Raw genomic sequence first — 25,597 nt, 5'->3', positions numbered from 1 at the left:
AGGAAAATGTATGTATCCTGTCATTTAAAACAGTAAAATAGAATGGATTCTGTCATTTGAAATAGCAAAAGGAAAATGTATTGTCACTTGAAATAGTTAAAGGAAAATTTATTGTCATCTGAAATAGTAAAAAGGAAATGTTTCCTGTCATTTGAAATAGTAAAATAAATATATAGTCAGTCATTTGAAATAATAAAAGAAAAATGTATTCTGTCATTTGAAATAGTAAAAAAAAGTCTTCTGTTATTTGAAATAGTAAAAGGAAAATAATACTGTTATCTGAAGTGGAAAAAGGAAAATGGATTCTGTCATTTGAAATAGTAAAAAGAAGATGCATCCCATCATTTGAAAAAGTACAATGAAAATGTATCTATCATTTGAAATAGTAAAAGGAAAATATATTCTGTCATTTGAAATATCAGAGGAAAATGTATTCTGTCATTTGAAGTATTAAAAGGAAAATGTATTCTGTCATTTGAAATAGTAAAAGGAAAATATATTCTGGCATTTGAAATAGTAAAAAGAAAATGTATTCTGCCATTTGAATTAGTAAAAGGGAACTGTACTCTGTCATTTGAAATAGTTAAAAGAAAATGTATTCTGTCATTTAAAATAGTGAAATGGAAATGTATTGTCATTTGAAATAATAAAAGGAAAATGTATTCTGTCATTTGAAATAGTAAAAAGAAAATGTATTCTGTTATTTGAAATAGTAAAAGGAAAATGCACTCTGTCATTTGAAATAGAAAAATGAAAATGCTCCCTGTCATTTGAATCAGTCAAATGAAAATTAATTCTGCCGTTTGAAATAGTAAAATGAAAACGTATCCCGTTTTTGAAATAATAAAAGGAAAATGTATTCTGTTATTTGCATTTGTAAAAGGAAGATACAATCTGTCATTTGAGATAGTAAAAGGGAAACGTGTTCTGTCATTTGAGAAATGCCTTCTGAAATTTGGCAGTAAAAGGAAAATGTATTCTGTCATTTGAATTAGTAAACGGAAAGTATATTCTGCCATTTGAAAGGTAAACGTGCATTTTATTATTTGAAATAATGAGAAAATATGCTCTTTTACTTCAAAAATCAGGAGAATGTATTCTATCATTGGAAGGAAAAATACAAAAGTATTTTATTAGCTAAAATCAAAGAAATAATACATACTATCATCTTAAAAAAAAGAAGAGAATGTATTCTATCATATAAAAAGGAAGTAAACTTATTTTGCCATTTGAAAGAGGATGAAAATAAATATCATTTGAAATAAAAAAAATATTTTATGATGCTAAGGGAAGAAACTGTATCCTTCTTCACGGAAAGTAGGAAAATATATTTCATGATTTGGACTAAGAAATGATGCATTCTGTCTCAAATAAACACCATTTTTATTTTGAACCCATTTCGCCTTTAATGTTTCATGTGATGCCTGCTTCTAATTGTTAAGTAAACTATTAATATCAATTTAACTTATCCAAAAACAATCTAGATAATCACTGGCTTAACACGCTAAAAAAAAGTGTATACGTATCTTGTTCGAAGTAATTCTATCGATATTTTTATTACAATGAAAATAACCAGCTTAAGTATATAAATCTCTTAAAGACTACTGGGTAACTGAGCATTTGTTCATGATTCTGAAGTAACCAAATACACTATGTACTAAGCCTATTTCTTTGAAATATTTGCATTTAGAAATTTTCATAGTTTCAAATAGCCTAATCGCACCTATTGAAAAAATATCTCGCCAAGATAAGAAAATACCTCCAGGTAAATAGTGTCGGTTCAGTGCCCTTTAGTAAACACTGACATACACATTACCCGAGATAAGAAAGATAAGGATAATAAGAGCAATTTGATATAGAAAATATGTACTACTAGCCTGAAAGCATTCTTCTTGCAATTGGCATGGTTCAGTGCTAACAAGAAATCATGAAAATTTCAATAAATCAAGAACCAAATTAGCAAAGATCGAAGGGGAAGGTTAATGTAGTGCCAGGACAGGTCATCTGAGTAGGTCAAAAGCCTCTATCTCTCTCTTTCTTTCTGTCTCTCTGAGTACACCAGGATTCTCTCGTTCTCTGTGGGTACATTATGAATTCCTTTCTCTCTCCGGCGATAAAGATTTAAGATTCTCTCTCTCTCTCTCTCTCTCTCTCTCTCTCTGAGTACGTCAGGATTCCACAAAACGTAGAAAATGAACCCAACATAACATAACCATCCAACACATCCGGCATAAGACCTTGGGTAGATAGCCTTCTGGGAAAATAACCAGTGATGCCCACAGAAAACAGACAACGACCAAATGAACGGTTAAAGGGGGGGCACGTTCAACTGGAAGAACGGTAAAAGAGATAAAGAGGCTGGCGCGTTTATCTGGGAGAAGGATAACAGAGAAAAGAGAAGGGCGCGTTCATCTAGAAGAGGAATAACAGGGAAAAAGAGAAGGGCAGGTTCTCCTGGAAGAAGGATAACAGGGAAAAGAGAAGGGCGCGTTCATCTGGGAGAAGGATAACAAGGAAAAGAGAAGGGCGCGTTCATCTGGAAGGGTAAAGAGGAAAAGAGAAGGGCGCGTTCACCTTGGGGGTGATCACAATAAGAACATTTTCCTTTTCATACCCTATGAGCGATGTGAGTGGTCAAAGCTCATTTGATTAAAAGGGTATTTACTGTTTCCCCTTGCTTTATTAAGCAATGCACAAATCTCCTGATAAGTCCTTTCGTACCTACATCACTAATAATAATAATAATAATAATAATAATAATAATAATAATAATAATAATAATAATAATAATAATAATAGTTTAATTGTCATCAACATTATTATATCTACTTTTTTATATAAAGTTCTATTTATTCCAACCTTATCCAAAATACACCAACAAATGGCAACATTCATTCAGTTAGCTGTATGTCGTTTTGGCTCTTACGATTATCACTTCATGTAACCTTCGATATTCAAAGCTAGGACAAATGTCATCGTACATATGTACAGTTCATTTCAAGATTATAATCATTCTTTGATGTGTCTCGAACAATATCCCATATAAAAATAAATAACTAACTAACTAAATAAATAAATAGTAAAATATTCCTTGTACACTAGGCATAAATAGATAAAAATAAAAACAAATATCATATTCACGTGTCAAAAAAGACCACAAAGTAAAGCGGCTGGGAACAGCCCCCGGTCTATATAACCGCACGTACATATAATCACAACCACATTCAGCCTCCTTACTCATTAACTAATTTTTTTTACCTCATTATGACTCACTTAGACCTGTGCTTGAACGCTAAGGATTGTTGCAAGTCGGAGACTTAATACTAATCTGTCCTAACTTAAGATGCACAGAAAGGTATCCCGTATGGTTCTATTGAGTGGGAGTTTTTTGAAAGAACAAAAAAGGCAAATCAATCGAAAAATAGCTAAATAAGATTTGGAAATCAAGTAGAGGCACATCAAAATCAAAAGAAAAATATAAAGTTTACTTATCATTTGTAAACATATTATTAATAATTATATAAAAAGAAGCTGAATCACATTTTGGGACCCCGCACGATAGATAATGTTATTTACAGTTTACATTAACGTGATCATTATTTCATGAAAGTACGTAAGACTCTATAGGAAACTGTTTAACAATACCTGATAAAATCAGATTGGTATCTGATTAAACCCATATTCCGAAAATCTATGGTTAATTTGGTTTGGTCGACATGAATTCTTTCCCAATGCTACACTTTTATCACGAGGGTGGGAAAGTAACAAAGATTTAACGTGGAAAAGTGTAATTTTTGTTATTTCTTGGCCAATCTTTACATCATATGTGTTGCTAACACTAATTACTAATTATTATCATTTTCTTCAGCCTAGTGGTGACTTCAAGAACGGTGACTTCGGAAAAAAGAGGCATCAGTCACTGACACATTCACTCCATAAATACTGAAAGTCCACTAAAAGCGTATGATATAAAGTCGACAACTTAATCACATCACACATGTACACAGACTCATTTCAGCAGTACACCTATGTACCTAACACACACTGCAGCCTTCAGCTTCATATGCACGTCCTATCTGCTATCACTTTCCTTAATGACAAAATAGTATCTAGCGAAACTGTATGGAGATGAGAGACCTGATGACAGATCAGGAGATCCAGCTAAAAGCAAGGATAGGAATATGGATAGTAATCTGGGAACAGTTTTAATAAATATCGAGTGTGATCACTTGCAGTTGGGCGTACAAATCATTTCCATCTTCTGTAAGATTTTTTAATGTTCATCGAAAAATTGATGACGCACAGAGAGAAAGAGAGAGAGATTCCGACTACTGGTTATCAAAATTCTGTTAACCTGAGATCATAACAACCTGTGCTTTTCGGAACATCTTCACTCACACCTCTACTTTCTGCTCATGTTACTGTATCTTAGCAATCTAAGACGACTAACAATTCTCTGATACAGATACTGAATCGAGAGGACGAATAAATGAACGAATTTAATATCATCTACTTATTTCGGTCATGACTGACCCAGATCCACAACCGAGACAATGGGAGGATAGTCGTGTTGTTTATTATCCCAGCCGAACCGGGGAGAACTTCGGCCCTACAGAGTACGCGTTGTAACAGCTCTCCTGATAACTTTTTTAGGGATTTAAATATGTAATGGATCTTTGGCTAGCTTGATAAATTCACGAGTCCCTAGTGCACTCTGAGTTCTGCTATTTTCATTTAGCATATCTTGAAAAGAAAGACAAGAAAAGAATAAGAAGACCTATCTCGAAAAGCAAGACAAGAACAGAACATTGTGACCCCCAGAAGCGCTGGACTACAGTATGTAGGCCATCAACTAAAATCTAATCAGGACAGCAATCGTCCTTTTTTGGTCAATGACCCTTGCACCCTCAGTTCACAATATCCTTTGCACTTGAAAACTAGGACACAGTTGCTTCCCATAACCTACGTGGGATGTTTTCGTTTCTTGGCTTTTCAGAAACACGTGAAAGATTGTTCTTGCGTTGTTATGTTCTAGTAAAGATAAATTTTAAAAACAGTAAAACACGAGATATTCATAGAATTGTAAAAAAAAAAAACTGTAAAAAAACAGCTGCGTTTCCTAGATCTCTAAAATCTGAATAACCCAGTAACTTTGTCAAGAGGACATTAACAGGAAAATGCTGGTTTAGGATAGGCGCTGTGGGTAGATGGTTTACAACAATAAGTCAGAAGGACTGAGGTTTATTTTTATTCTTTTGGTAATGGAACTAAATATATAACTAAGCTGTTGAAGTGTTCCAACTTTAATGAATAAATTAATAATATGAAAACTTTGAAAATCTATATTTCTGAATTCTGAATACATTTCAAACAGTAATGAATGTTGGAGGAGATAAAATTCAGTTTTACTTTTTTACTTTGAGGACCAAAATGAGAGAGAGAGAGAGAGAGAGAGAGAGAGAGAGAGAGAGAGAGAGAGAGAGAGAGAGAGAGAGAGAGAGAGAGAGAGGAACCCATCGTTGGGTGTTCAGTTAGTATTGTGGAGGAAGAGGAAGTCATCAATTTCGACTCATTTTTTGCCCATCTCCATCTCGAGTGCTTGGGATGGCGCTTGGTCTTCTGGCTACTGAAATCAAGGACGACCACAACAGAGCGGAATCGGACCCACCAAATCCAAGTTATGCTGAAAGGTACAAAACCTGTTGCGCATATTCAGAATACTCGAGCTTGAGTGCGCATTTTTATCCCATTTAGCCTTTTGCTCGAAGCATGTGTCTATATATGTGACCGCGTGGTTACTTACACGCTTATCTGATTTATCGAGCCTCAGTATCATCCCTACAGCTTGTTGTAATTTTCTAAGCTTTGTTTTTCGGGTGATGAGGTTGCACGTGCTCCCTTATGCTGATAATTTCCTCAGTTATCCTAATAATGTGAACTCAAACATACAAATACGCTCGGGCGAGCACACATGTGCTCATATGTGCAAGCATAGATGTATGTGTTTATTTCTGTGTGCAATATCTTATACACACGTTTGAATCCAAAATAATAATTGTTTTTACCTCTTAACCCAAGATCTAATCCTGACATGGATGAAGAGTTTCTTCATTCCATTGACTAATTCAAGGTTTTCAGTGGAAGATATGTCCAGGAACATAAGTTCAGAGTTTATGACACAGGGCTGAAGTATTCATATAAATCAGACAGATGTCAACAGACACAACACACACACACACACATTATATATATATATATATATATATATATATATATATATATATATATATATATATATATATATATATATATGTATATATATATATATATGTATGTATGTATGTATGTATGTATGTATGTATGTATGTATGTATGTATATATATATATATATATATATGTATATATATATATATATATATATATATATATATATATATATATATATATATATATATATATATAAATACTTGAAACATTCAAGGAGTATATGAAGAAACTGATGAGTCAGTTCTGTTTTACACTTATGAAGTGTGGATGCAGAATACGAATGATATGAAAAAGGTTGAAGCGGTTGTAATTATTTATTATTTATGTATATGGGTCAGAATGTTTTGAGATGGTACGGTCAAGTGGAAAGAACGGAAAATACTAGGCTAGTAAAGAGCGTATAATTCGGAAGTGTTTGGATGGAAGAGAAAGGAAGACCTAGAAAATGGTGGTTATACGGAGACAAGGAGGTATTGGAAGGAAGGTGGATAATATCAATTCAGGAACTGCCAAAACGTACACAAGATACAGGTCTGTGTAAGGGCTCAGCAAGCTGCTGGTGAGCCTTCGTGTAGACGTATAAAATGGCTAATATTGTGGTAATTAAGCAACAGACTAAGGGATTCGCAACAATGCTTCAGGCACGCTCCATTAAATCAATTGTGGCCCAGTTGCCTGTTGACCTAGATAGAGATTTTTGTGTCTGTAGGTAGACAATTCTGGTAGTCTGCAACCAGGGCAAACAAAAGCATGGGCTAGCCCACGATGTCAAGATCTTTTAAGGTCTGTAGGCTTGAACTGAGCTCTGAATGTCAATACATTTTTTGCAAACGAGATTCGTTGAACAGTGAGCATGGAAACTATGATTTGGAGGTTCATAGGCCATGAAACCCAGAATCTGTAGGACCATAGACTTTAAAAACCGAGACATAAAGGTCTGCACGTATTGATACCGAGATATAAAGGTCTCTACACCTTGGAAATAGATGCCATGTAGCATGTTAAACTTCCTACCTTTTCGAAGAGGTGTAACGTATGGAAATACCATGAAAACAAGGAATGGCCATATAGGCTAAATAAGGAAACTTTTTTCTTGTTTTTCAAATAACGAAAGGCCTCGAATGCGACGTTCTACTTGCGTACATACACACTCACACACATGCAAATTAGATTGCTGTATCAATTTCGATCAAAACAGTAAAAGCAACGCTTGCCCATTAAGTTAATCAAGCTAATTAACATCACCGTTGTTTCGAAGCACTCTTTAAAATTTTGTAATATATCTCTTAAAAATGCTGGTTGCTATGTATTTTTCCTTTCAGAAAAGGCTGCTTTGATACTCATACGAAATTATACATGGTAATCCTGTATTTGGTATTTACTAGTTAGCATTAATTGTATTGAAGCGTTTCAAAAACTTTGTAATGTCTCTCATATATGCTAGTTGTAAAACAATTGTCCTTTTAAAAGAGTATGGTTTAACATGCTTAATGAATTATATATATCAGTTATTTATTTGGTATTTAACTGAAGTGATATGGAAATGGAGATTAAACAATATTAGAGAAACATTATAGTGTTGTTGACAAGTGAAACCTTCGTGCCTACGACCAGCAGACGTTTGGAACAGGTGGATGAGGTGATTCCGCGACCTCACCATGAATATACCTGCGTGCTTGTGCTCGAAGTTCCTGAGAGGATGTTAACAAGACTATACTTAAAGCTACAGACACGTTCGTAATTGTTGCAGTGCAGGAGTTTTGGTGGAAATGCCTTGTTAATGTAATGATATAGCCTGATAAGCTAGTAGATTGTTTCTTCTGTGTAGTCTTTGTAGTTTAGCGTACCGTAAGCCTATGTTGTTTACACTTTACACTTACATTCCCCCTGGGGCCACTCGTGAATGTAGCGTCTGTTTACCAGTCACAGAGACTCATTTACTTTAGGTCATATAATAAAAGTCAACACCTTCCATTGAATCGGCCTGCCGTAGAGAGGTGATTATGCAATAAATGACGTCACTGTAAACAAACGCACGTGGTGTTTGCAACTGTGAGGGATCGGCCTGTAACAGGTGGTTAGGCCTACCGTAAATGTTATTGTGGCTGCGTGTTATGCATTTATCAACATTTGCATAAGGTGGGTCGTTCGTATTGATGAGAATTATGGGTAGATCAGTCATATTTGCTTGGTGACAAATATATTTCCATTTTACAGCCGTTGTTGTTTACCTGAAGTCCTTATGGGACAGTATTGCATAACTTAAGTAAAGAATAACTCCTAAGTATGTATTCTGTTGATTATGCATGGTAGTACTGATTAGTTACTGATTCAGTGGTTTTACCCTTTTGGGTATTTCTTAGGTAAGAACTCTGTATGAACTATTACCTTGAAAATTGATTATGGTAAAACTTTACTTTAGTAGCACAGCCTGGTTCCCGCCATTTGTCGACTGGGACAGATTCTTTGTACATAAATAGACATAACCTTTCCTATAATGCCAAGTCCTGACCAAACCAGACATGATAAAACTTTACTTCAGTTGTGTGGCCTGATTCCCGCCAGTCGCCGATTGGGACAGGTTACGGCCAGGTCGGGGAACATTGCCCTAAGTTAGGTTTGGTAGGTACAAAGTACAGGTTTACCATTATTTTTCTTATACTTTTAGTGTTGATGTTTATTGTCAGTCAGTTATTATTATCTATTCCGACTCATTCAGAATAAGTATAGCATTTCAAATCGTAAAGTGATTATTTAGCCTAGAATGGTTTGAAATGCACTAACCTAATCATAGCCTAAAACACCCAGGTTACTTCAACTATATTTTCTAACTCACAATCAAAATTATATTGCGTTCTGTATATTATTCATGATGTAAATGGTACAAACTTACTGTTCATTCAAAGGCACATTCGACATTCTTAACCTGAATTGAGATTGGAATGAGAACAATCTTTACTTCGTAATCCTCATCCAGTGGGCACTCCAAGAAATTCACCTTACATTTAGATATGCATATCTCTTAAAGGAAATCTCCCTAAATGAACTTTAACATGAAAGAGAATAATTAAGTGAATTTGAAGGCACCAACAACTATGGCTGAATTTCCTGAGTCCTTCTTAAGTACACCTACACTGCGCCAGAGCTGTAACAAGACTGCTTCTCACAACCGACAACCGATACTTAAGCACTATTACACGTATACTGGTGCTTACAATTAAATACACGAAACAGCCAAACACAACTAAATACAAGCACAACAAAACATATCCTTCTTCCACATAATAACGTATACTTTACATAAGTTTAGAAAGAATTCATAAAACCACATCTTGCGGAAAAGTACAATCTCTCTTATCCAAGTTTCAACATACTCCCCTGCAAGAAAAACTTATGCCTACATTATTTACAATAGTCCTGTTCTTATCAATGCCTTTCTGGATTCTGCAGCTATTTGAGCAGTCCTTCTGCTCAGGCGGGGGCTTGACCGAATGTCTTCTGTCGCAGGATTAATTTCTCTTGTCTCCTGCCACAGTCCTAAGGGGTATAACTTAATTACAGGTCTCATGAGCTGGCTATGGGCCATTCTTAGAGTAGCCACTCTTGGGATCTTGTCTCGCCCCATATGTTACTTGATCACTTGGCCGAACTTCCACTTGCTCCTTGGCCCCTTGTTATGAATGAGGACTACTTCACCTACCCATGGCCAAGAGCCATGCACTATTCCTACTCGATGGGTCTCGCATAATGTTATTAAATACTCCCTCTCCCATCTTTTCCACAGGTTGTCATACAACTTTGATACAAACAGGAATCTTTTCACGGTGAACTCTCTCCGTCCATAGGTAGGATCACCAGAGATCTCTTCCCAACTTACTATTCTTGGGAAGGGCTTAAGCTTTCTTCCAAGAATCAAATGGTTAGAGGTTAAAATTTCCAATTAATTCAAATCCCTGGCCGTGTAACTTGATGGTCTATCATTGATGATTCCTTTTAATTCTACCAGTATACAAGTCAGTTCTTCAAAACTAAGTAAGGCTTGGCTTATGATCTTTTTTAGGCATGACTTAAGAAGTTCAATCAGCCTTTCCCTTATAGCACCAAACCACGGTGCTCTGGCTGGAATGAGCCTCCAGTTATATTTTATATCTAACAGATGTTCCTTTACCCTGGGATTCTCCGACATGGCCTTAAGATATTCCGATGCTGCTACAAATGTGGTGGCATTGTCACTCAACATGAGTGCTGGGAAACCTCTTCTGCTGCAGAATTTTCTAAAACTCGTGAGGAACGAGTCACAGGACTGGTTATCAACTACTGTAGTTCCGCACGCATGTCTCTGGTTATCGGGCGCATAAATAAGATGATATAAGCCTTCCCAGGGCTCTGTTCCTTGTCCTTTAACCCATAATGCCCTGGTGTAGTCCACACCTGTGGTATTAAAAGGTTGCTTACATTGCACCCTGAACTCAGGTAATGGAGAAACTATATTGGGCCTATTCAGCCTCCCTTGTGTACTCCTAAAAATAAAACAATGACGTAATATACTCTTAGTTAGTTGCCTTATCTGTGGGATCCAGAACTCCTGCCTGACACTCGCCACCACTGCATTTACACGCATGTGAGCATTAGCATCATGACGTTCTTTAATAATTACCCGAGTAACATAGCAACTCATTTGCAGTAGTATAGGAAACTTATCAGCTTTGGGTAACTGTTCATGTTCAAGCCTACCCTTACACCTTATTACCCCGTTGTCCAGGTAAAGATTCAACTGGTATACGAGAGCTAGTTTTGGTTTACTTACCCCCTTCATCAAACTCTTGTATTTCTCTTGGGAAAATTCCTTTTGCATGAGGGCAGTAGTCTTATTCCTTGTCTCTTGGAGTTCTTCCAAGGTCAAGTCACCATATCTCGCCATATTGGTTGAACTCCTACAATTATTCAAAAATTGTAGGATCCACACCGTGGTCCTATAGACCTTTTTAACCTTGCTGAATCTTTCCCAGTTCAGCAAGTGAGTATCACCATTCAGGTTGTCCCCTACAGTATTGAGCAAAATGTTCTCTTCCCTACCCTGCACGACTGATCCACCAACCTATGACCTATCTATTGGCCAAGAGGAATTTTTTAACCAAAGGGGTCCCTCCCACCAGAAAGAACTATCCAAGATCATTTCTGTCCTTTTCCCACTTGTCAACCAGTCACTGGGATTATCACCTGTAGGCACATAGGACAAGACTGCCTCTGGAGTTTAAGTTCATTTCCTGTACTCTAATTTTCACTAAAACAGGGAGAACACTTTTCGGTATTAGCCAACTTAGGGCGACTTTACTGTCCGACCAAACACACAGTTCAACAAACTCATCCTTCTGAAAGGATCTTTGTAACAAATTTGGCCATTCTTGCTGCTAGCAACAATGCCATCAACTCAAGTTTTGATGCAGTTAATTCTTTAATGGGCACTACACTTGCCTTTGCCACCAATAAATAAGAGTTTTCGTTTTTAACTCTATAGGCTACACAACCGTATGCTAACCCACTGGCAGCGCAGAATAGGTGTAAGGAGTCCCCCCCCCTCTCCTATGCTAGTACTGTACACGTTAAATAAATAAATATGCTGTTTGTACTTCGCGGAATTTCAGTTATCGCGGCTGGTCTTGGAACCTATCTCCCGCGATAAACGAGGGGTCATTGTATTCCTAGGAAAGGAAATATCAAGACATTTTTACAATCTTCGAATAACTCAACCCGTTGTTTCTGTAATGGGTCTGGGAGTTGTTCATCCCAATCCAGTTGTTCCTTGCCCTAATAGTAACAGGTAGAAGTACTCCTAATGGATCGTAAATCTGTCCAACAGTTCTTAACACTTCTCTTTTAGTCTGGCTGGACTTATTTATCTTAGTAGGATGTAATGTCAAGGTATCTTTCTCTTTGTCCCAATTCAGACCTAAGACCCTATGAGTTGTTTGTTCTCTGGCACCAATCCCATATGCTCTAGCAATTGTTTTCAGTGAGTCATTATTACTCGCCCTTGCCTTCAGCTATAAATGTGCCTGCGAGAATATGTTATTTGCTTAAAAGAAAAAATTTACCAGTCCATCATCATTGCTGGTGAACTAGTTATCTACGTCACCTTCTATCATAGATAGGTGTTCCTTAATCGTTGCATTCAGCAGAAAGGGAGAACATGTAGCTCCAAATAAAACAACTGGAAACGTATACACCAGCAATTTACTGGTAAGCTCTGTTGGATCTTCCACTAATACAGGGGAATGATTTTGTTTTAAACTGCAGTAGAATTTTGAGTAGGTCAGTTGTTATATGTGGTCCCGTCTACAAAATTGTGCAAGCTTAACCCACTTTTCCCCTGTCTGACTGAACAGTCAAATACTATCCTAATAGGGGTTGTTGCACTGTCCTTTTTAACACCATGATGTGCCAAGAAATGACAGTTTCCTTCAGTTTTAAAATATTCTACTCGCAATGAATCTCCTATCCTCCTGATCCTTCAGGATTTTCTGTTAGTGTTCTAGATACTGAGTGTCCTTCTGAAACTTGACACACTGTTTCTATAATCTGTTCAAAGCCAACCCAAAGTTGGAAGTTAATCTCCTTTTTTTGCCTTTCCAAGGCAGTGCACAACATACTGTTTGTCAATTTCAGAATAAATTAAGTACTCTCAAAGTTGTCCAATACTTTCTGTTCCTGTTCCTTTATCTCACTGCAGTCAGTGCCTAAATGATCTGAACTCCATAAAGTTTCAAGATCTTCCCTTGGATCCTTTAAATGAGTAGCCCCTTCAGCTGTAGTTTTGTTGTCGGTTTCCACTGCCAGTTTTAAAATGGAAACATGAGTCTCCTTGGTGGCAGGAGAGCTACAGGTTATGGTTACTATGTAACCAAATATTGTTGGTAGCAATACAGGCAGTCCTCAGTTATTGGCAGGGGTTCCATTCTGAGGAAGTGATGATAACCAAAAATCGGCGATTTCCACGCTTTTTCAGCAAATTTCGTGGCTTATCGGCGCCGAAAAGTGCTGATTTTCGGTTATCGGCATCTCTGTTAGGTATGTATCGGCACCAGTACCCAATTATCGACGCCGATAAGCGGAAGTCGGTGATTTTCGGCACTGAAAATTGCCAATTTTCGTCGCTAGACAAGCCCCGTAAAACTAGATCACTGTTAACCGGGGACTGCCCGTTGTAAATTTTCAAGTTTTCTAAATGTGCTAGAAGTAAAATGCTGTACACATTGTCAACCCCTATTAACAATTCTATAGGCTATTGTTTCTCTATGGGTAGATCAAAATCTTTATCACCCAGGCTGATTTTCGTTCTACACAAAGACCTTATGGTCTTCTTAACATCGAATTTCTTTGCGTCTTCTGGTAGCTCGTCTACCACTATACAGTCCATATTTATTAATATAACCCTGTGTGATACAGCGATGTTCACCATTTCATACTCCTTAACTGGTTTAGAGGTTAATTAACCTCTCAATGATGTAATGCGATCTCTTTTACCTTTTAGGGTTATAGTGGCTGTAGGTAAGATTGACTTCCTAGTCCTCTTATTTCCTTGTCCTGTAATTGTCAGAGAAAGCGTTACAACTTTTACCCCACCTACCTTAGACTTATTTGGTTGGTTTCGATTACATATTCTAGCACAGTGATGATGTCTAACAGTGCAGCCGTTGTTACAACCTTGCCTGTCACAGTAGGAATTGAAATGTTTATTGGATGCGCATGTGAAACACAGGCCCAGAGTTCTGCGTCGTCCTATCTTTCCTCCTCTGGTTACATAGGATTTACAGTGTGTCCATGTATGATTGCCTTTGCAAAGTGCACATCCTCTAACCTGGTTTACCTTGGCTTTTTTGTATTTTCTTTAGGCCTTACTGATTTTTTTGGGGGTCTCACAGATTGCCCTTGTTCTACTGTGTAAACAGACACTGTTGTTAATGTATTAGCTTTCACTGGTTCGGTCTGTGGAAAAGCCCCCAAATTGTGTATTTCTTCTTCAAGATATTTTTTAAAGGTGTCAAATTTAAGCCAATCTTCTCCACACTGTTATATTATTTCACTTACACTACTAGGTAGTTTGGTATAGGGCAAGATAGTATACAATTCACTTAATTCCAGCTGTTCACTATCCAATGATCTTATGCAGTATTCAGATTGCGCTCTGAAACCTTGTAGCGATTGTGCATCTTTTCTGCCATATGCTTCTTTTAACAAGTTCACTGCTTGCAAATATTTATCACCTAATTTAAAACCAGGTATCAGTTCCAGAGCCTCACCTTCCAACCTTCCAATAGCTCTTCAAATAGGAAAACTTCTGTATTTTCGCAAAATCAGTACTTTGGTGTACTGATACTTTATAAAGTTCCCAAAATGAATTCCATTCCGATAATCACTACGAAATGTTTGAAGTCTAATTTAGGTAACTTTACACTAGCTTTAACAGGCAATATCGATGCACTAGGTTCACCCCTTAGAACTAGAAGATTTGTGATGGAGGAGTTTAGTCTATGAATTTTAGTGCCTACCTTTAGGCTACATTCAGCTTGATTCATAATTTGGTCAGGTTGTCCAGCAGGATCCATTAGATCCACTATTTCACTATCCAGTTCTTGGATTTTCTTCAAATATTCCTTCAAGGAGTCTCTCAATGAAGAAATACTTTTGATATCACCAGTATCAATAGTGGTTTCAACCTTTTTTGACCAGTTAGTTATCACAGACTTAAATTCCCCCGTCTCCTCTTTAATTCGTCCATGTCAGACATCTTAGCCTATAATTTACCAACACCAAAATATATAAATTCTTAATACTAGAAAAGTGTATAAACTGCTAGCTCCATAAAAATATATGTACCGCTCTAGCAAATATGATATTTAGAAGTTGGCCAAACCTGTTCAAATCAATTAATGACACGTCACTACTGGTTATATTATATATATACTGTATGCCCTTGACTACATACATACATACATATATACAATTACAATATATTGTTTTATTTAAAATAAAATTTTACTTAAGTATCTCGTAATTGACCATAAACTTCAAAAAAATAATTTTATATTAATATTGCCTCTCTTCATTATCTTACAATTTACAAAGAAGAGGGAAAAAGTAAACAATTTACGAAGTGGAAATGCATCAACCAGCATTCGCTTAACCTAACTTAACCTAATTTCTGGGTTGGCATGAGCACAACCTAGTATTTACCAATCCTGAATGAAAGCATAGGTATCTGCTGCTTCACATAAGTGACTCGCCAGCATCTTATAACTATCATATTGGAAATACACTCTATTGCCAGCAAAGTCTCTTTCTACAAACTGATTGAAAATAAAAGTTATTTCTCGGTTTCTTTTCAATAATTGGTTTAGTAGGTTTTTTCGTGTGCAATATCTATCCCTAGGGATGTTTCTAGAAGTGTGAAGAATCTCTAGACTAACCACCAAAACCTTACAGTTATTAATACTATCCAATCTCTCTGCTAGCCCTAAAATCTTATTTTTGACCTCGCTTACCAATTCTGGATCGTTGTCATTTACATCGGTTTCGTGTCCTCTGATGTACAGGATAATGATATCTGGGGCAAATGCTATCAAGCTGGTCATTAGTACAGGATCCAGTTTATCACACACACTGCCCCTGATTTTCCAAAAGTGCGTTAATATAGGGGCTGCTTTAGCCTCATGTCTTTTACTACAGCATCCTGTCATAAAATGACTTAGAGGTTTTACGTGAGAATGTCCTACCACAGCAATCTTCCGCTGTATGCGGAATACATCCTGATGGGCTGTAGCCATTTTCTCAACTTTATGGAGTTACTATCAAAAGATCAGGCTTCAGTTAGGCCAGGCAGTGATTTACCAAGTTAATCCTACTACTTATCCATTTCAGGCTAGGCTAACACGTGACTAATTCTAAAATGGCTGCACCATCAGCTGGTCACGTTTTTATCCTTATCACCAAGTAACACAAAAATCCTTAAAATTTCAATAACACTGCTGGAACAACCAATCACTACGATCCTAGTCACAGCAACAAATTTATTCTGACTTGTTCAGAATAAGTATAGCATTTCAAACTGTAAAGTGATCATGTAACCTAAACGGTTTGAAATGTACTAACCTAATCGTAGCCAAAGTTTTATGCTATGACACCCAGGTTACTTCAACAGTATTATTCTAACTCACAATCAAAACCATATTGCGTTATGTATATTGTCCATGACATAAATGGTACAAACTTACTGTTAATTCAAATGGCACATTCAGTATTCTTAACCTGAATTGAGATTGGCATGAGAACAATCTTTACTTTGTAATCCTCATCCAGAGGACATTCCAAGAAATTTTCCTTACATTTAGATATGCATATCTCTTAAAGGAAATCTCCCTAAATGAACTTTAACATGAAAAGGAATACTTTAGTGAATTTGAAGGCACCGATAACTGTGGCTGAATTTCCTGAGTCCTTCCTAAGTATAGCTACACTGCGCCAGAGCAGTAATGAGACTGTCTCTCACGACAGTATTTGACCAACACCCAAACGTTTGACTAACAACTGAACCAACAAAACAACCGACAACCAATGCTGTACTGAAGCACTATTATACGTTTACTTACAATTACAGTAAACTCCCCATATTTGCATTCTCACGATTTGCGGACTCACACATTCGTGGGTTTCTCTGTGGAACATATCTACTTAATATTCGCGGAAAATTAGCCCATTCGCGGTATTTTTCACTGAGAAATATTCACTAATTACTATTTCATATAATTTTCATGAATAAATGCTCTTTTTGTGATAAACTATTAAAATACTCAGGTATAAGCATTTTTACAGGGTATTTCTTGTTTAAACTGTCAAAATGGGCAGTTTTTAGTGTTTTTAGTGGGGTTTTAAGTATTCACGGATTTTAGCTAGTCGCAGGGGGTGCAGTACGCATCCCCCACGAATTCGTGGGGTTTACTGTAAACACATGAAACAGCCAAACAATGCTTTTCACAACTAAATACAAACACGACAAAACATAATATCCTTCTTCCACGTAATACGCTTTTCCACTTTATGTAAATTTAGAAAGAATACATAAAACAATACCACAAGTTGCGGAAAAATACATTCTCTCTTGTCGAAGTTTCGATATCATCCTCATATCTACCCAACGTGGCTGGGGACCCTTTAGTAATGCGGGGTTTTATATAAGTGACTTACCAAGTAATTACATAGCTACTAGCTTCAGTCTAAAAAAAATTCAAATTTTGTGGTGACGCTACCATCGTTTGTGTAGGTGACAAGGCCCCACCCACATTCGGGACTGATAGGTACAACACAGCAGAGAGCTTCAATTCGTTTTCTGCCAGCTCCTGATATCATCGGTGGTTTTGTGCAGTCGTTGCTTCATCCTTTTGGGTATTTGTTCCTGTATTTTGGTGAAATATTTACTTTTATGTAAATAACTTACCAAATAATTACCTAGCTATAGTTTCTACTTTACGCGGCAGCTCAAAATTTGAAATTCGCGGTAGCGCTCTTTTGTTTTGGGTGTAGGTATGCTGCCCAGCCCACTATCGGGGAAGAATAGGTACAACGTAGCTAAAGAGCTCAGTTCGTTTCTGCCGGTTAATGACTGAGCACCAGTTATTAGCAGCTCTTGTTTCGCTTTTCGCCAGATGGCCGGAGATTGTCTTTGGTGTAGTACTGTTTGCTTTTGGTAGCACAGCTATCTGGCTTAACTAGAATTTTGGATTACTCCTTTGATTGTGACTTATTCAATTGGAATTTTGACCATTATGTCTGACTCTAGTTTGTCTAGCATTAGGTACTGCAGCAAAGGCTGCAAAACTAGACTCACGTCTGCAAAATATGACTCACATACCATTTGTTGTACTTGTAGGGAACAAATTTGTTCTCTGGAATTGAATTGTGATGAATGTAAAGACTGGGAGAAGGGTAAATGGAAGACTTTACAGACACACTTAGACAAATTACAGTGTGACTGAATTAGAAAAGCTACAGCTAGGGCCGAAGCAAAGGCTTCCGCTAGTGTAGGCCATTCTTCAAGGGATGATATTGATGTTATGCCTATCCCTTCAATGCCTGTGACAGCTTTTTCTCCCATTTCCAGTCCTCCAGCTTTTCCTGTCACTCGTGTATCTAGCTCTCATTCTGCTGAACCCAATGCCATTGCCAGCTTAGAAGCATGGGTAGATCAGAGATTTAATTTACTTGTCAATACTGTTTCCCAGATCGGAAACTGTGAAGGTCCTAATGGACAAATTTAATAGTGTAGTGTCGAGTGAAGTGTCAGTGGAGGGGGCGGCTGTTCGTCCCACCGATGCTCCTAGACCAAGGCCCCTGCTAAACTCCCCTTGCAAACATGGGAGGAAGCAAACTGGCAGTCCAAGGGAGGTTGGTGGGGTTTGCCCACGAGCAGTCGTTGCCTCATCTGAGCCTGCTGTCTGCCAATCCCAGGCTGCGGCCATTGTAAAGGTGTTCGAATGGATGCACATGCCCTTTCTTCAAGTGATTCAGGTTCTCCCACATCTAAGAAACGCAGTGACCATTTTGCAAGTGTATCTAGGCCATTGAAAAGGCCGGGGGCTTTAGTGAATTCAGATTCGCCCCCGTCTCGTAAGCAAGCTGTAGAGAGAGATCGTAGCCCTCTCCCTTCTTGTAGTGTTTGGGAGTCGCCAGCAAGAGATTCTTGCTCCCCTTCAGGTGGGAAAGTGCATCCCGTCCCCAAATGAGTGTGTGCCAGTCCAGCTCATGGGCGCCAAGAGTACGAGCGCCCAGTGTACGTTAGTGGTGTGCATAACCGCCAACTCGTAGATCGTTCAGCATCCGAGCTTTCATCTCTAGAGTGCCCATCATCGTCCAAGCACCCATCGCATGAGCATGCAGTTCTTGCCTTGCCTGTTCGTGAGCGCCTAGATTCTGAGTTAGAAGAGCCTGTGTTTGACCACTTGGAGCTGGAACGTCAGATCACCAAATGCCCATCCTTGCGGCACCAAGTGCCTGCGGACAATGCAGTCGCTTCCAAGGAGTCAGTGTCTGCTTCAACAGCAGGTGGGCACCTGTCGTTCGTGTGTCTAGTCGCTGGGGGTGCCTCTCTCGAAGTCCACCCCACTTCTAATTTCTTCATGACCCCGCAAGGAGAATTTCCAGTTCCAGACGCTGCAAGAGAATTTTTGTTTCTCAAGATCACTCATTGCAAGATCCCTCATTGGCGCCACTTCAACTCCAGCTTGATAAAGTGTTGAGCCTTCTTCAAAAGCCAACTCCAGTAGTGCAAGACACCGTAGAACCCCCAGGATCACGCGTTTTGTCCATCAAGGAACCTGCAGAAGAGGGGCAACCTGCCTCTCATTACTCAGCACTGCTCAGGTTTTTCCTGGTCTACTACCCGTCGTTCTTCTCTCCAGTCGTCCCATTATTGCCGGGTTCGGCCTACTTGATGCGACAGCCACCAGGTACCGCCAGACTACTGCGTATGGTGTTGTCTTCGTCGTCGAAGAAAGCTTTTCGGCTGCATGGATGCCTGTCTAGCAGAGAAGAGGAAAGTCGGGAAGGCGGTTTTCTGTCTTATGCAACTGGAGAAGCTCCGTCCTTGGGAGTTTCTGCCTCCTCTCAAGGGGGACTTCTCCAATATCATAGATGCTTCTCGTCGCTCTGCTTTCTCTCCAGCCAGAATTCTCTTCACCACCTGGGAATTAGACCATCTTCTTCAAGACATATTTAAAGTCTTCAAGATCTTTAGTTTTCTAGACTGGACGGTGGGGGCCTTAGCCAAGAAGATAGAAGACTGTACATCCCTTCAAGAGAACTTTACTTCGGACTGGCTAGGAGTACTGGGGTGTATGGATAGAGCCGTAAGAGATGGAGCACTAGAATTAGCAACCATCTTCACAACAGGAGTCCTCAAGAAACGAGATTTGTGGTGCTCGTACATGGCAAAAGGAGTCACCCCATCAGAATGTTCTTCGCTTCTTTTTTGCACCCCTGGACAAGGATAGTCTGTTCCCACAGGACACCCTGGAATGGATTTCGTGGATCTACAGAAGTCAACTCAAGACCTCCTCAATCAATCCACCAAAAGAACCAAGTTCGTTGCATGAGCCACTGCAAGCACAACTCCTAGAATGTCGTCACCCCTGCAGCAACAACCCTTTCAAGGTTCTAGAGGCTGTTTCCAGTCCCGCCCTAGAGCCAGCATCCGAACCTCCAGGCCACCTAGGAAACCCATTAACAAAACAACTCTTAGAAAATGAGACGTCTGTCCTCCATGTTCCAGTGGGAGCAAGACTTTTCTAATTCTGGACAGTATGGAAAGAGAAAAATGTGGAGCCATGGGTGCAGAAAGTATTAAGAGAAGGCTATGCAATCCCTTTCATGGAGAAACCTCCCTTAGTAACCTCTCCCATCAGCTTAGCAACCTACTCGGTAGACTCAGAGAGGTTTTCGGCCCTACCTCGGGAAGTGTCAGCCCTACTAGAAAAGAGAGCCGTGGAATTAGTCGAGGATGTAAACACAAGGGGATTTTACAACCGCCTCTTTATGGTTTCCCAAGTCATCGGGAGGATGGAGACCTGTCCTGGACATCAGTGCCCTGAACCTCTTCGTTCAAACAACGAAATTCAAAATGGAGACGAATTGGTTGGTTTTGTTGGCCATCCATCAGGGAGACTGGATGGTTATGATCGACATACAAGATGCTTACTTCCACATTCCAATTCACTGGGACTCCAGGAAGTATCTGAGATTTGTGTTCCAGGACAGTGTCTTCCAGTTTCGGGCACTTCTTCGGACTCTCCACAGCCCCTCAAGTTTTTACCCAGGTACTCGCTCCCCTAGTGAAATGGCTACATCTTATGGGGATAAACATCTCTCTGTACCTGGATGGTTGGCTCCTACGCTCCCCCTCGAGATCTCAGTGCACATAGGACCTGCAGAAAACTTCGACTCTCCCAAGAATTAGGCTTTTTAATGAACTTCAAGAAGTCACAGTTAGTCCCGATTCAGTCTATTCTATACTGTATTTGGGGATAGTGATAGACTCTCAGAGTTTTCGGGCTTTTCCATCCCAACAAAGGACACTAACTTGCTGCAGGAAAGTTGAGGACTTTGTAACTCGCCACTCCTGCTCAGCCAACGCATGGATGAGTCTTCTAGGAACACTCTCTTCCATGGAGAAGTTCATTCCATTAGGCAGGCTACAGACAAGAGCACTGCAATTTTACCTCGAGGCCAATTGGAAAAGGAAGTCATTCCCGGACTCATTCATTTTCAACATCACTCCCCAAATAAAAGAGGACCTCCGGTGGTGGCTAGCGAAAGACAGATTCACGACAGGAAGGTCTCTGGCTCCTACGAACCCTGACCTAACATTATTCTCAGCCACTTCGGATCTGGGTTGGGGAGCCCTTCTCAACAACATGGAGGTGTCAGGGACATGGTCTCCTACCAAAAGAAACCTCCACATCAACGTAAAGGAACTAAAAGCGATTCATCTGGCACTTCATTACTCTGCAACGCTAACCTTCCACAAGACAGTAGCGGTTCATTCAGACAGCATGACCGCCCTAGCTTATATCAAGAGTCAGTGAGGGACCCATTCTTTTACGGTTTACGAAGCGACAAAGGATTTTCTTCTTTGGGCAAGGAGCAACAAGACCCAATTAGTGACCTGCTTCATTCAGGGCAAGATGAACGTCCTTGCGGACGAATTGAGTCGTGGCAAACAGGTCCTACCGATGGAATGGACACTCAGTCCACAGATGTGCACCTACCTGTGGAAGCTGTGGGGAAAGCCGTTGATAGACCTGTTTGCAACATCAAGGAACAATCGTCTTCCTTTGTATTGCTCCCCGGCTCTGGACCCACAAGCATGGGCAACAGATGCCATGTTGCAGGACTGGTGGAACCTCGACCTTTACGCCTTCCCTCCCTTCAGCATGGTGAGGGACGTGTTAAGGAAGTTCAATACACACAACGTGTCAGTGACCTTAGTCGCTCCCTTTTGGCCACACAAGGAGTGGTTCCCCGATCTGTTGAGCCTTTTGATAGACTTCCCAAGGCTACTTCTTCAGAGAAGTCTTCTCAGCTGCACTTCCTCCGATACCATCAAGGGTTATCCACTCTCGCTCTGACAGGCCTCAGATTGTCAGGGAGCTTGTCAGAGCGAAAGGATTTTCAAGGAAGGCTGCAGAGGCTATTGCTTAGTGCAGGCGACAACCTTCCTCTGCAGTCTACCAGTCCAAGTGGGCAGTTTTTAGGAAGTGGTGCTGAGAGCGAAATATCTCCTCTTCTCAAACGTCTATAGCCCAAATCGCAGATTTTCTTTTATATCGTAGAACATCGAAAGGACTCGCAACATCTACCATCGGTGAAAACTTGTGGGGTCGTAGACAGGCCGAAGCATAAGGCCCAAAATTGGAGAACCCAGCCCTGAAAGACAAACCATAGAAACTTTCTGTAGTTCAGATGTATGGGGACGTGAAAGTTAGCATCCTGCATGGCCAGAGTAACCATCCAGTCCCCATGATGGATGGATGACATAACTGAGTGATTCGTTTCCATGTGAAACTTCATTTTCAGAACGAACCAATCAGGGTGCTGACGTCCAGGATGGGCCTCCAGCCCCCCAATGATTTGGGGATTACAAAGAGCCGGTTGTGAAACCCTTCTGAATCATGGTTCTTGACCACTGCTTGTGTAGAAGGGATTCGACTTCCAGGGAAAGGTCCACAAACTTCTTGGAGTCTGCCAAGTAAGCTGACAAGACAGTTGGTGACTTGGCTAAAGGGGGCCTCTCCTTGAAAGGAATGGAGTAGCCTTCTCTCAATACCTTGACGACCCAAGGTTCCGCACCTATGCGGCTCCATTCCTTCCAAAAGAGGTGTAGTCTTGCTCCTACCAGGACGCGAAGGACTAAGCTCTCATTTCCTGGCCCCATAGGGGGTTAGTGCTGTCAGTGTACCTTGTGAGGTGCAATGTAGGCATTACTTAGGTTCTTTGCAGCGTCCCTTTGGCCCCTAGCTTCTTCCATCTTACTGTCCACCCTCCCCTAACAATTGATTCATAGTGCAACTGCGAGATTTTCCTCTGTTACACCTTTAAAACCTTCACTGTCAATTTCCGTTTCAGCACTGAGTGGCCTTAGTTACCCTAGTGCTTGTCATGTATGCCTAAAATCTATAAATCAATCAATCAATCAGTCTTATATCCTGGTTGCTGGTTTAAAGGTGGACTTCTTGATAGATCTTGAGGGAGGACGTAGATTTGAGCAAGGTCTTGGTTGGGCCTTTTGTTTTCCTCCGCTAAAGGGCTGAGGTTGAAGCGGAGAAAAGGGTCTTGCTGCAACAGTAGAGGAGTCCCTCAGACATTTGGTGGATTGTTTCCAGAAGATCATTGGTGGACTGCAAAACCAACAAAATCTTAACTACATCTTGTGGAAACAGTTGCGATTTTTCCAGAGGAGAGAACAAGAGTGCCAACTTCTGGGTAGTGGTAACCCCTTTTGTAGTGAACAATCACCACAACTCTCTTCTTCAAAATGCATAAAGAAAAGAGGGAAGCGAGCTCTGCGGAACCATCCCTTACAGCTTTATCGGCTCATGATAAAACTCCCAGCCAATCTATCGCAAAATCTTCTGCCAGGCCTGGGCAATCCTCGATCTTCCTGGCTAAAGCTCCGATAGTTCAGTTGAGGAGGCTATAAACTTCCAAAACCTTATGCAAATTTCTGGTCGAGTGGTCTAACTCGGGAGAGGAGAACATGATCTTGGCCGAGGAAAAGGCAGACCAACAAGTCACATCGACAGGCCGGAGAAATCCCTTTGAGAGGAAGCAGAAACTCCCAGGGAAGGAGCTTCCCCGGTGGCATAAAAGCAGTAACTTCTCTTCACCACCCTACAAGGAGGAAAAGCAAAGGTTGCCTTGCCCTGTTCCCTCTTAGAGGCTAACCAGACTTCCACTTCTCGAAGCACCTTCTTCGCAGATGAGGAAAGAACCAACTTCGGGAGAGCATTGTCCGCAGGAAGTTTCCTCATGAGGAAACTCAAAGCACAAGAAATCGGGGAAGCAGGAGCGAAAAAATCACGAACGTTGTCAAGGAACTATCTCAGCAAGGCGAAGTAGGCAGAAGAAGGGGTGAAATCCTGCCCAGCATCCTCCTCCTCAGAAGAAAAAGGGGGCAACAACGTATCCTTAGACTTGGAGACAGCTGGAGTTTTCTTCAAAAAGCTCATTAGTGTGTCTAACTGATGCTTAATAGGGGCAAGTGAGTGCGGTTTAGGAGGAGGAGAAGCTGGTGCCGAGCCAGTGTGAGATGGCGCCTGGTGCCCATGAGTTGGCGCTGAGTGCTCGGTAGCAGGAGCCTGGTGCGCAGAGGCAAACTTTGAACGTCTGGAAGAGGAAGGGTGCTCGGGAGTAAGAAGGAGCTTCGCAGAAGATGACGTGTTCCTGGGCCATTCTTCCTGGCCCTTGGGAGCCAAAAACGGGCTATCAAAATTAAAGATTGACTCCGGACTGTCCCAAGTGAACTGGAGAGGACAGGCTGAAGAAGTAGAAGGCAGACCAGCGAAACTGCATGAGGGCTGAGGGCTAAGACTAGCCTCCCTGGACCTCTTGGTTGTAGGAGAGGAGCTGTCTGCACCGGTGGTATCCCTCTTGAGCATGCGCAAAGAGGCTAGGCAGAGCCCTTGATGCTTCTTGCCAGGAGTGGAATCCTCTGAATCTGATGACAGATGATGCACTCTAATAGAGACTCCTTTCCAGCGGTGCTCTGTCACAGCCAGGACTGGGCAACAGGCTCGATGGATGGGGCGACTACCTGTGGGCAAACCCCACCAGCCTGTATGTCTTCTCCCCTGTGTGGAGGAGCGGGACAGGGACCTTCGTCTAGGAGCACCAGTGGGACAGGCAGCCACCTCCTCAACACAATCACTGCACAACACCAACACTTTGCATTTTGTACTTTTCTGCACAACACTAACACTTTGCACATTGCACTTTTCAACAAAGGCCCTAAAGGAGGACCCCAACTCCATCACTGTGTTGGCCAAAAACTCAAACTTCTGGTCGAACCTAGATTCGAGACTGGCAACGGTGTGGAGATTGGAAGCATGGGAACCTGAAACAGGAATGCATGGAATAGAAGTAGGAGGGCTAAGGATAGGAGATGAATCTGAGGAGAGGAGACAGCACTATCCTCTACAATTTCTGTCATAAGAACAGGCTTTAAACTAACTGTATTCTTGGCTGTAGCAGCTGCCTTCCTTTTCCTATCATTATCTAATTTGT

The 25,597-nt window shown here is 40.3% G+C and overlaps 1 protein-coding gene across 5 annotated transcripts in view; it reads left to right on the top strand.

Annotated features, from left to right (window-relative positions):
- Nucleotides 1-7,841: 7,841 nt before the first annotated feature.
- CycJ (Cyclin J) overlaps nt 7,842-25,597 on the top strand; it is a 196,926-nt gene continuing 179,170 nt past the window's right edge. Inside the window, exon 1 of one of the 5 annotated variants that reach the window (XM_067118365.1) lies at nt 7,842-8,050. Coding sequence is in view for 1 of the 5 variants with exons in the window: in XM_067118363.1 (XP_066974464.1) it covers nt 7,968-8,001 (34 nt within the window). In the remaining 4 variants the exon portion in view is untranslated. Of the gene's footprint in view, nt 8,051-8,135; nt 8,408-25,597 lie in introns of those variants that run through there. The other 4 variants (XM_067118363.1, XM_067118367.1, XM_067118366.1 and 1 more) reach the window with 4 other exon arrangements.

The sequence above is a fragment of the Macrobrachium rosenbergii genome, chromosome 16 (genome assembly GCF_040412425.1).
Source record: "Macrobrachium rosenbergii isolate ZJJX-2024 chromosome 16, ASM4041242v1, whole genome shotgun sequence".
NCBI lineage: Eukaryota > Metazoa > Arthropoda > Malacostraca > Decapoda > Palaemonidae > Macrobrachium > Macrobrachium rosenbergii.
Note: the sequence above shows the minus strand (reverse complement) of the source record. Positions and strands in the feature narration are given on the sequence as shown.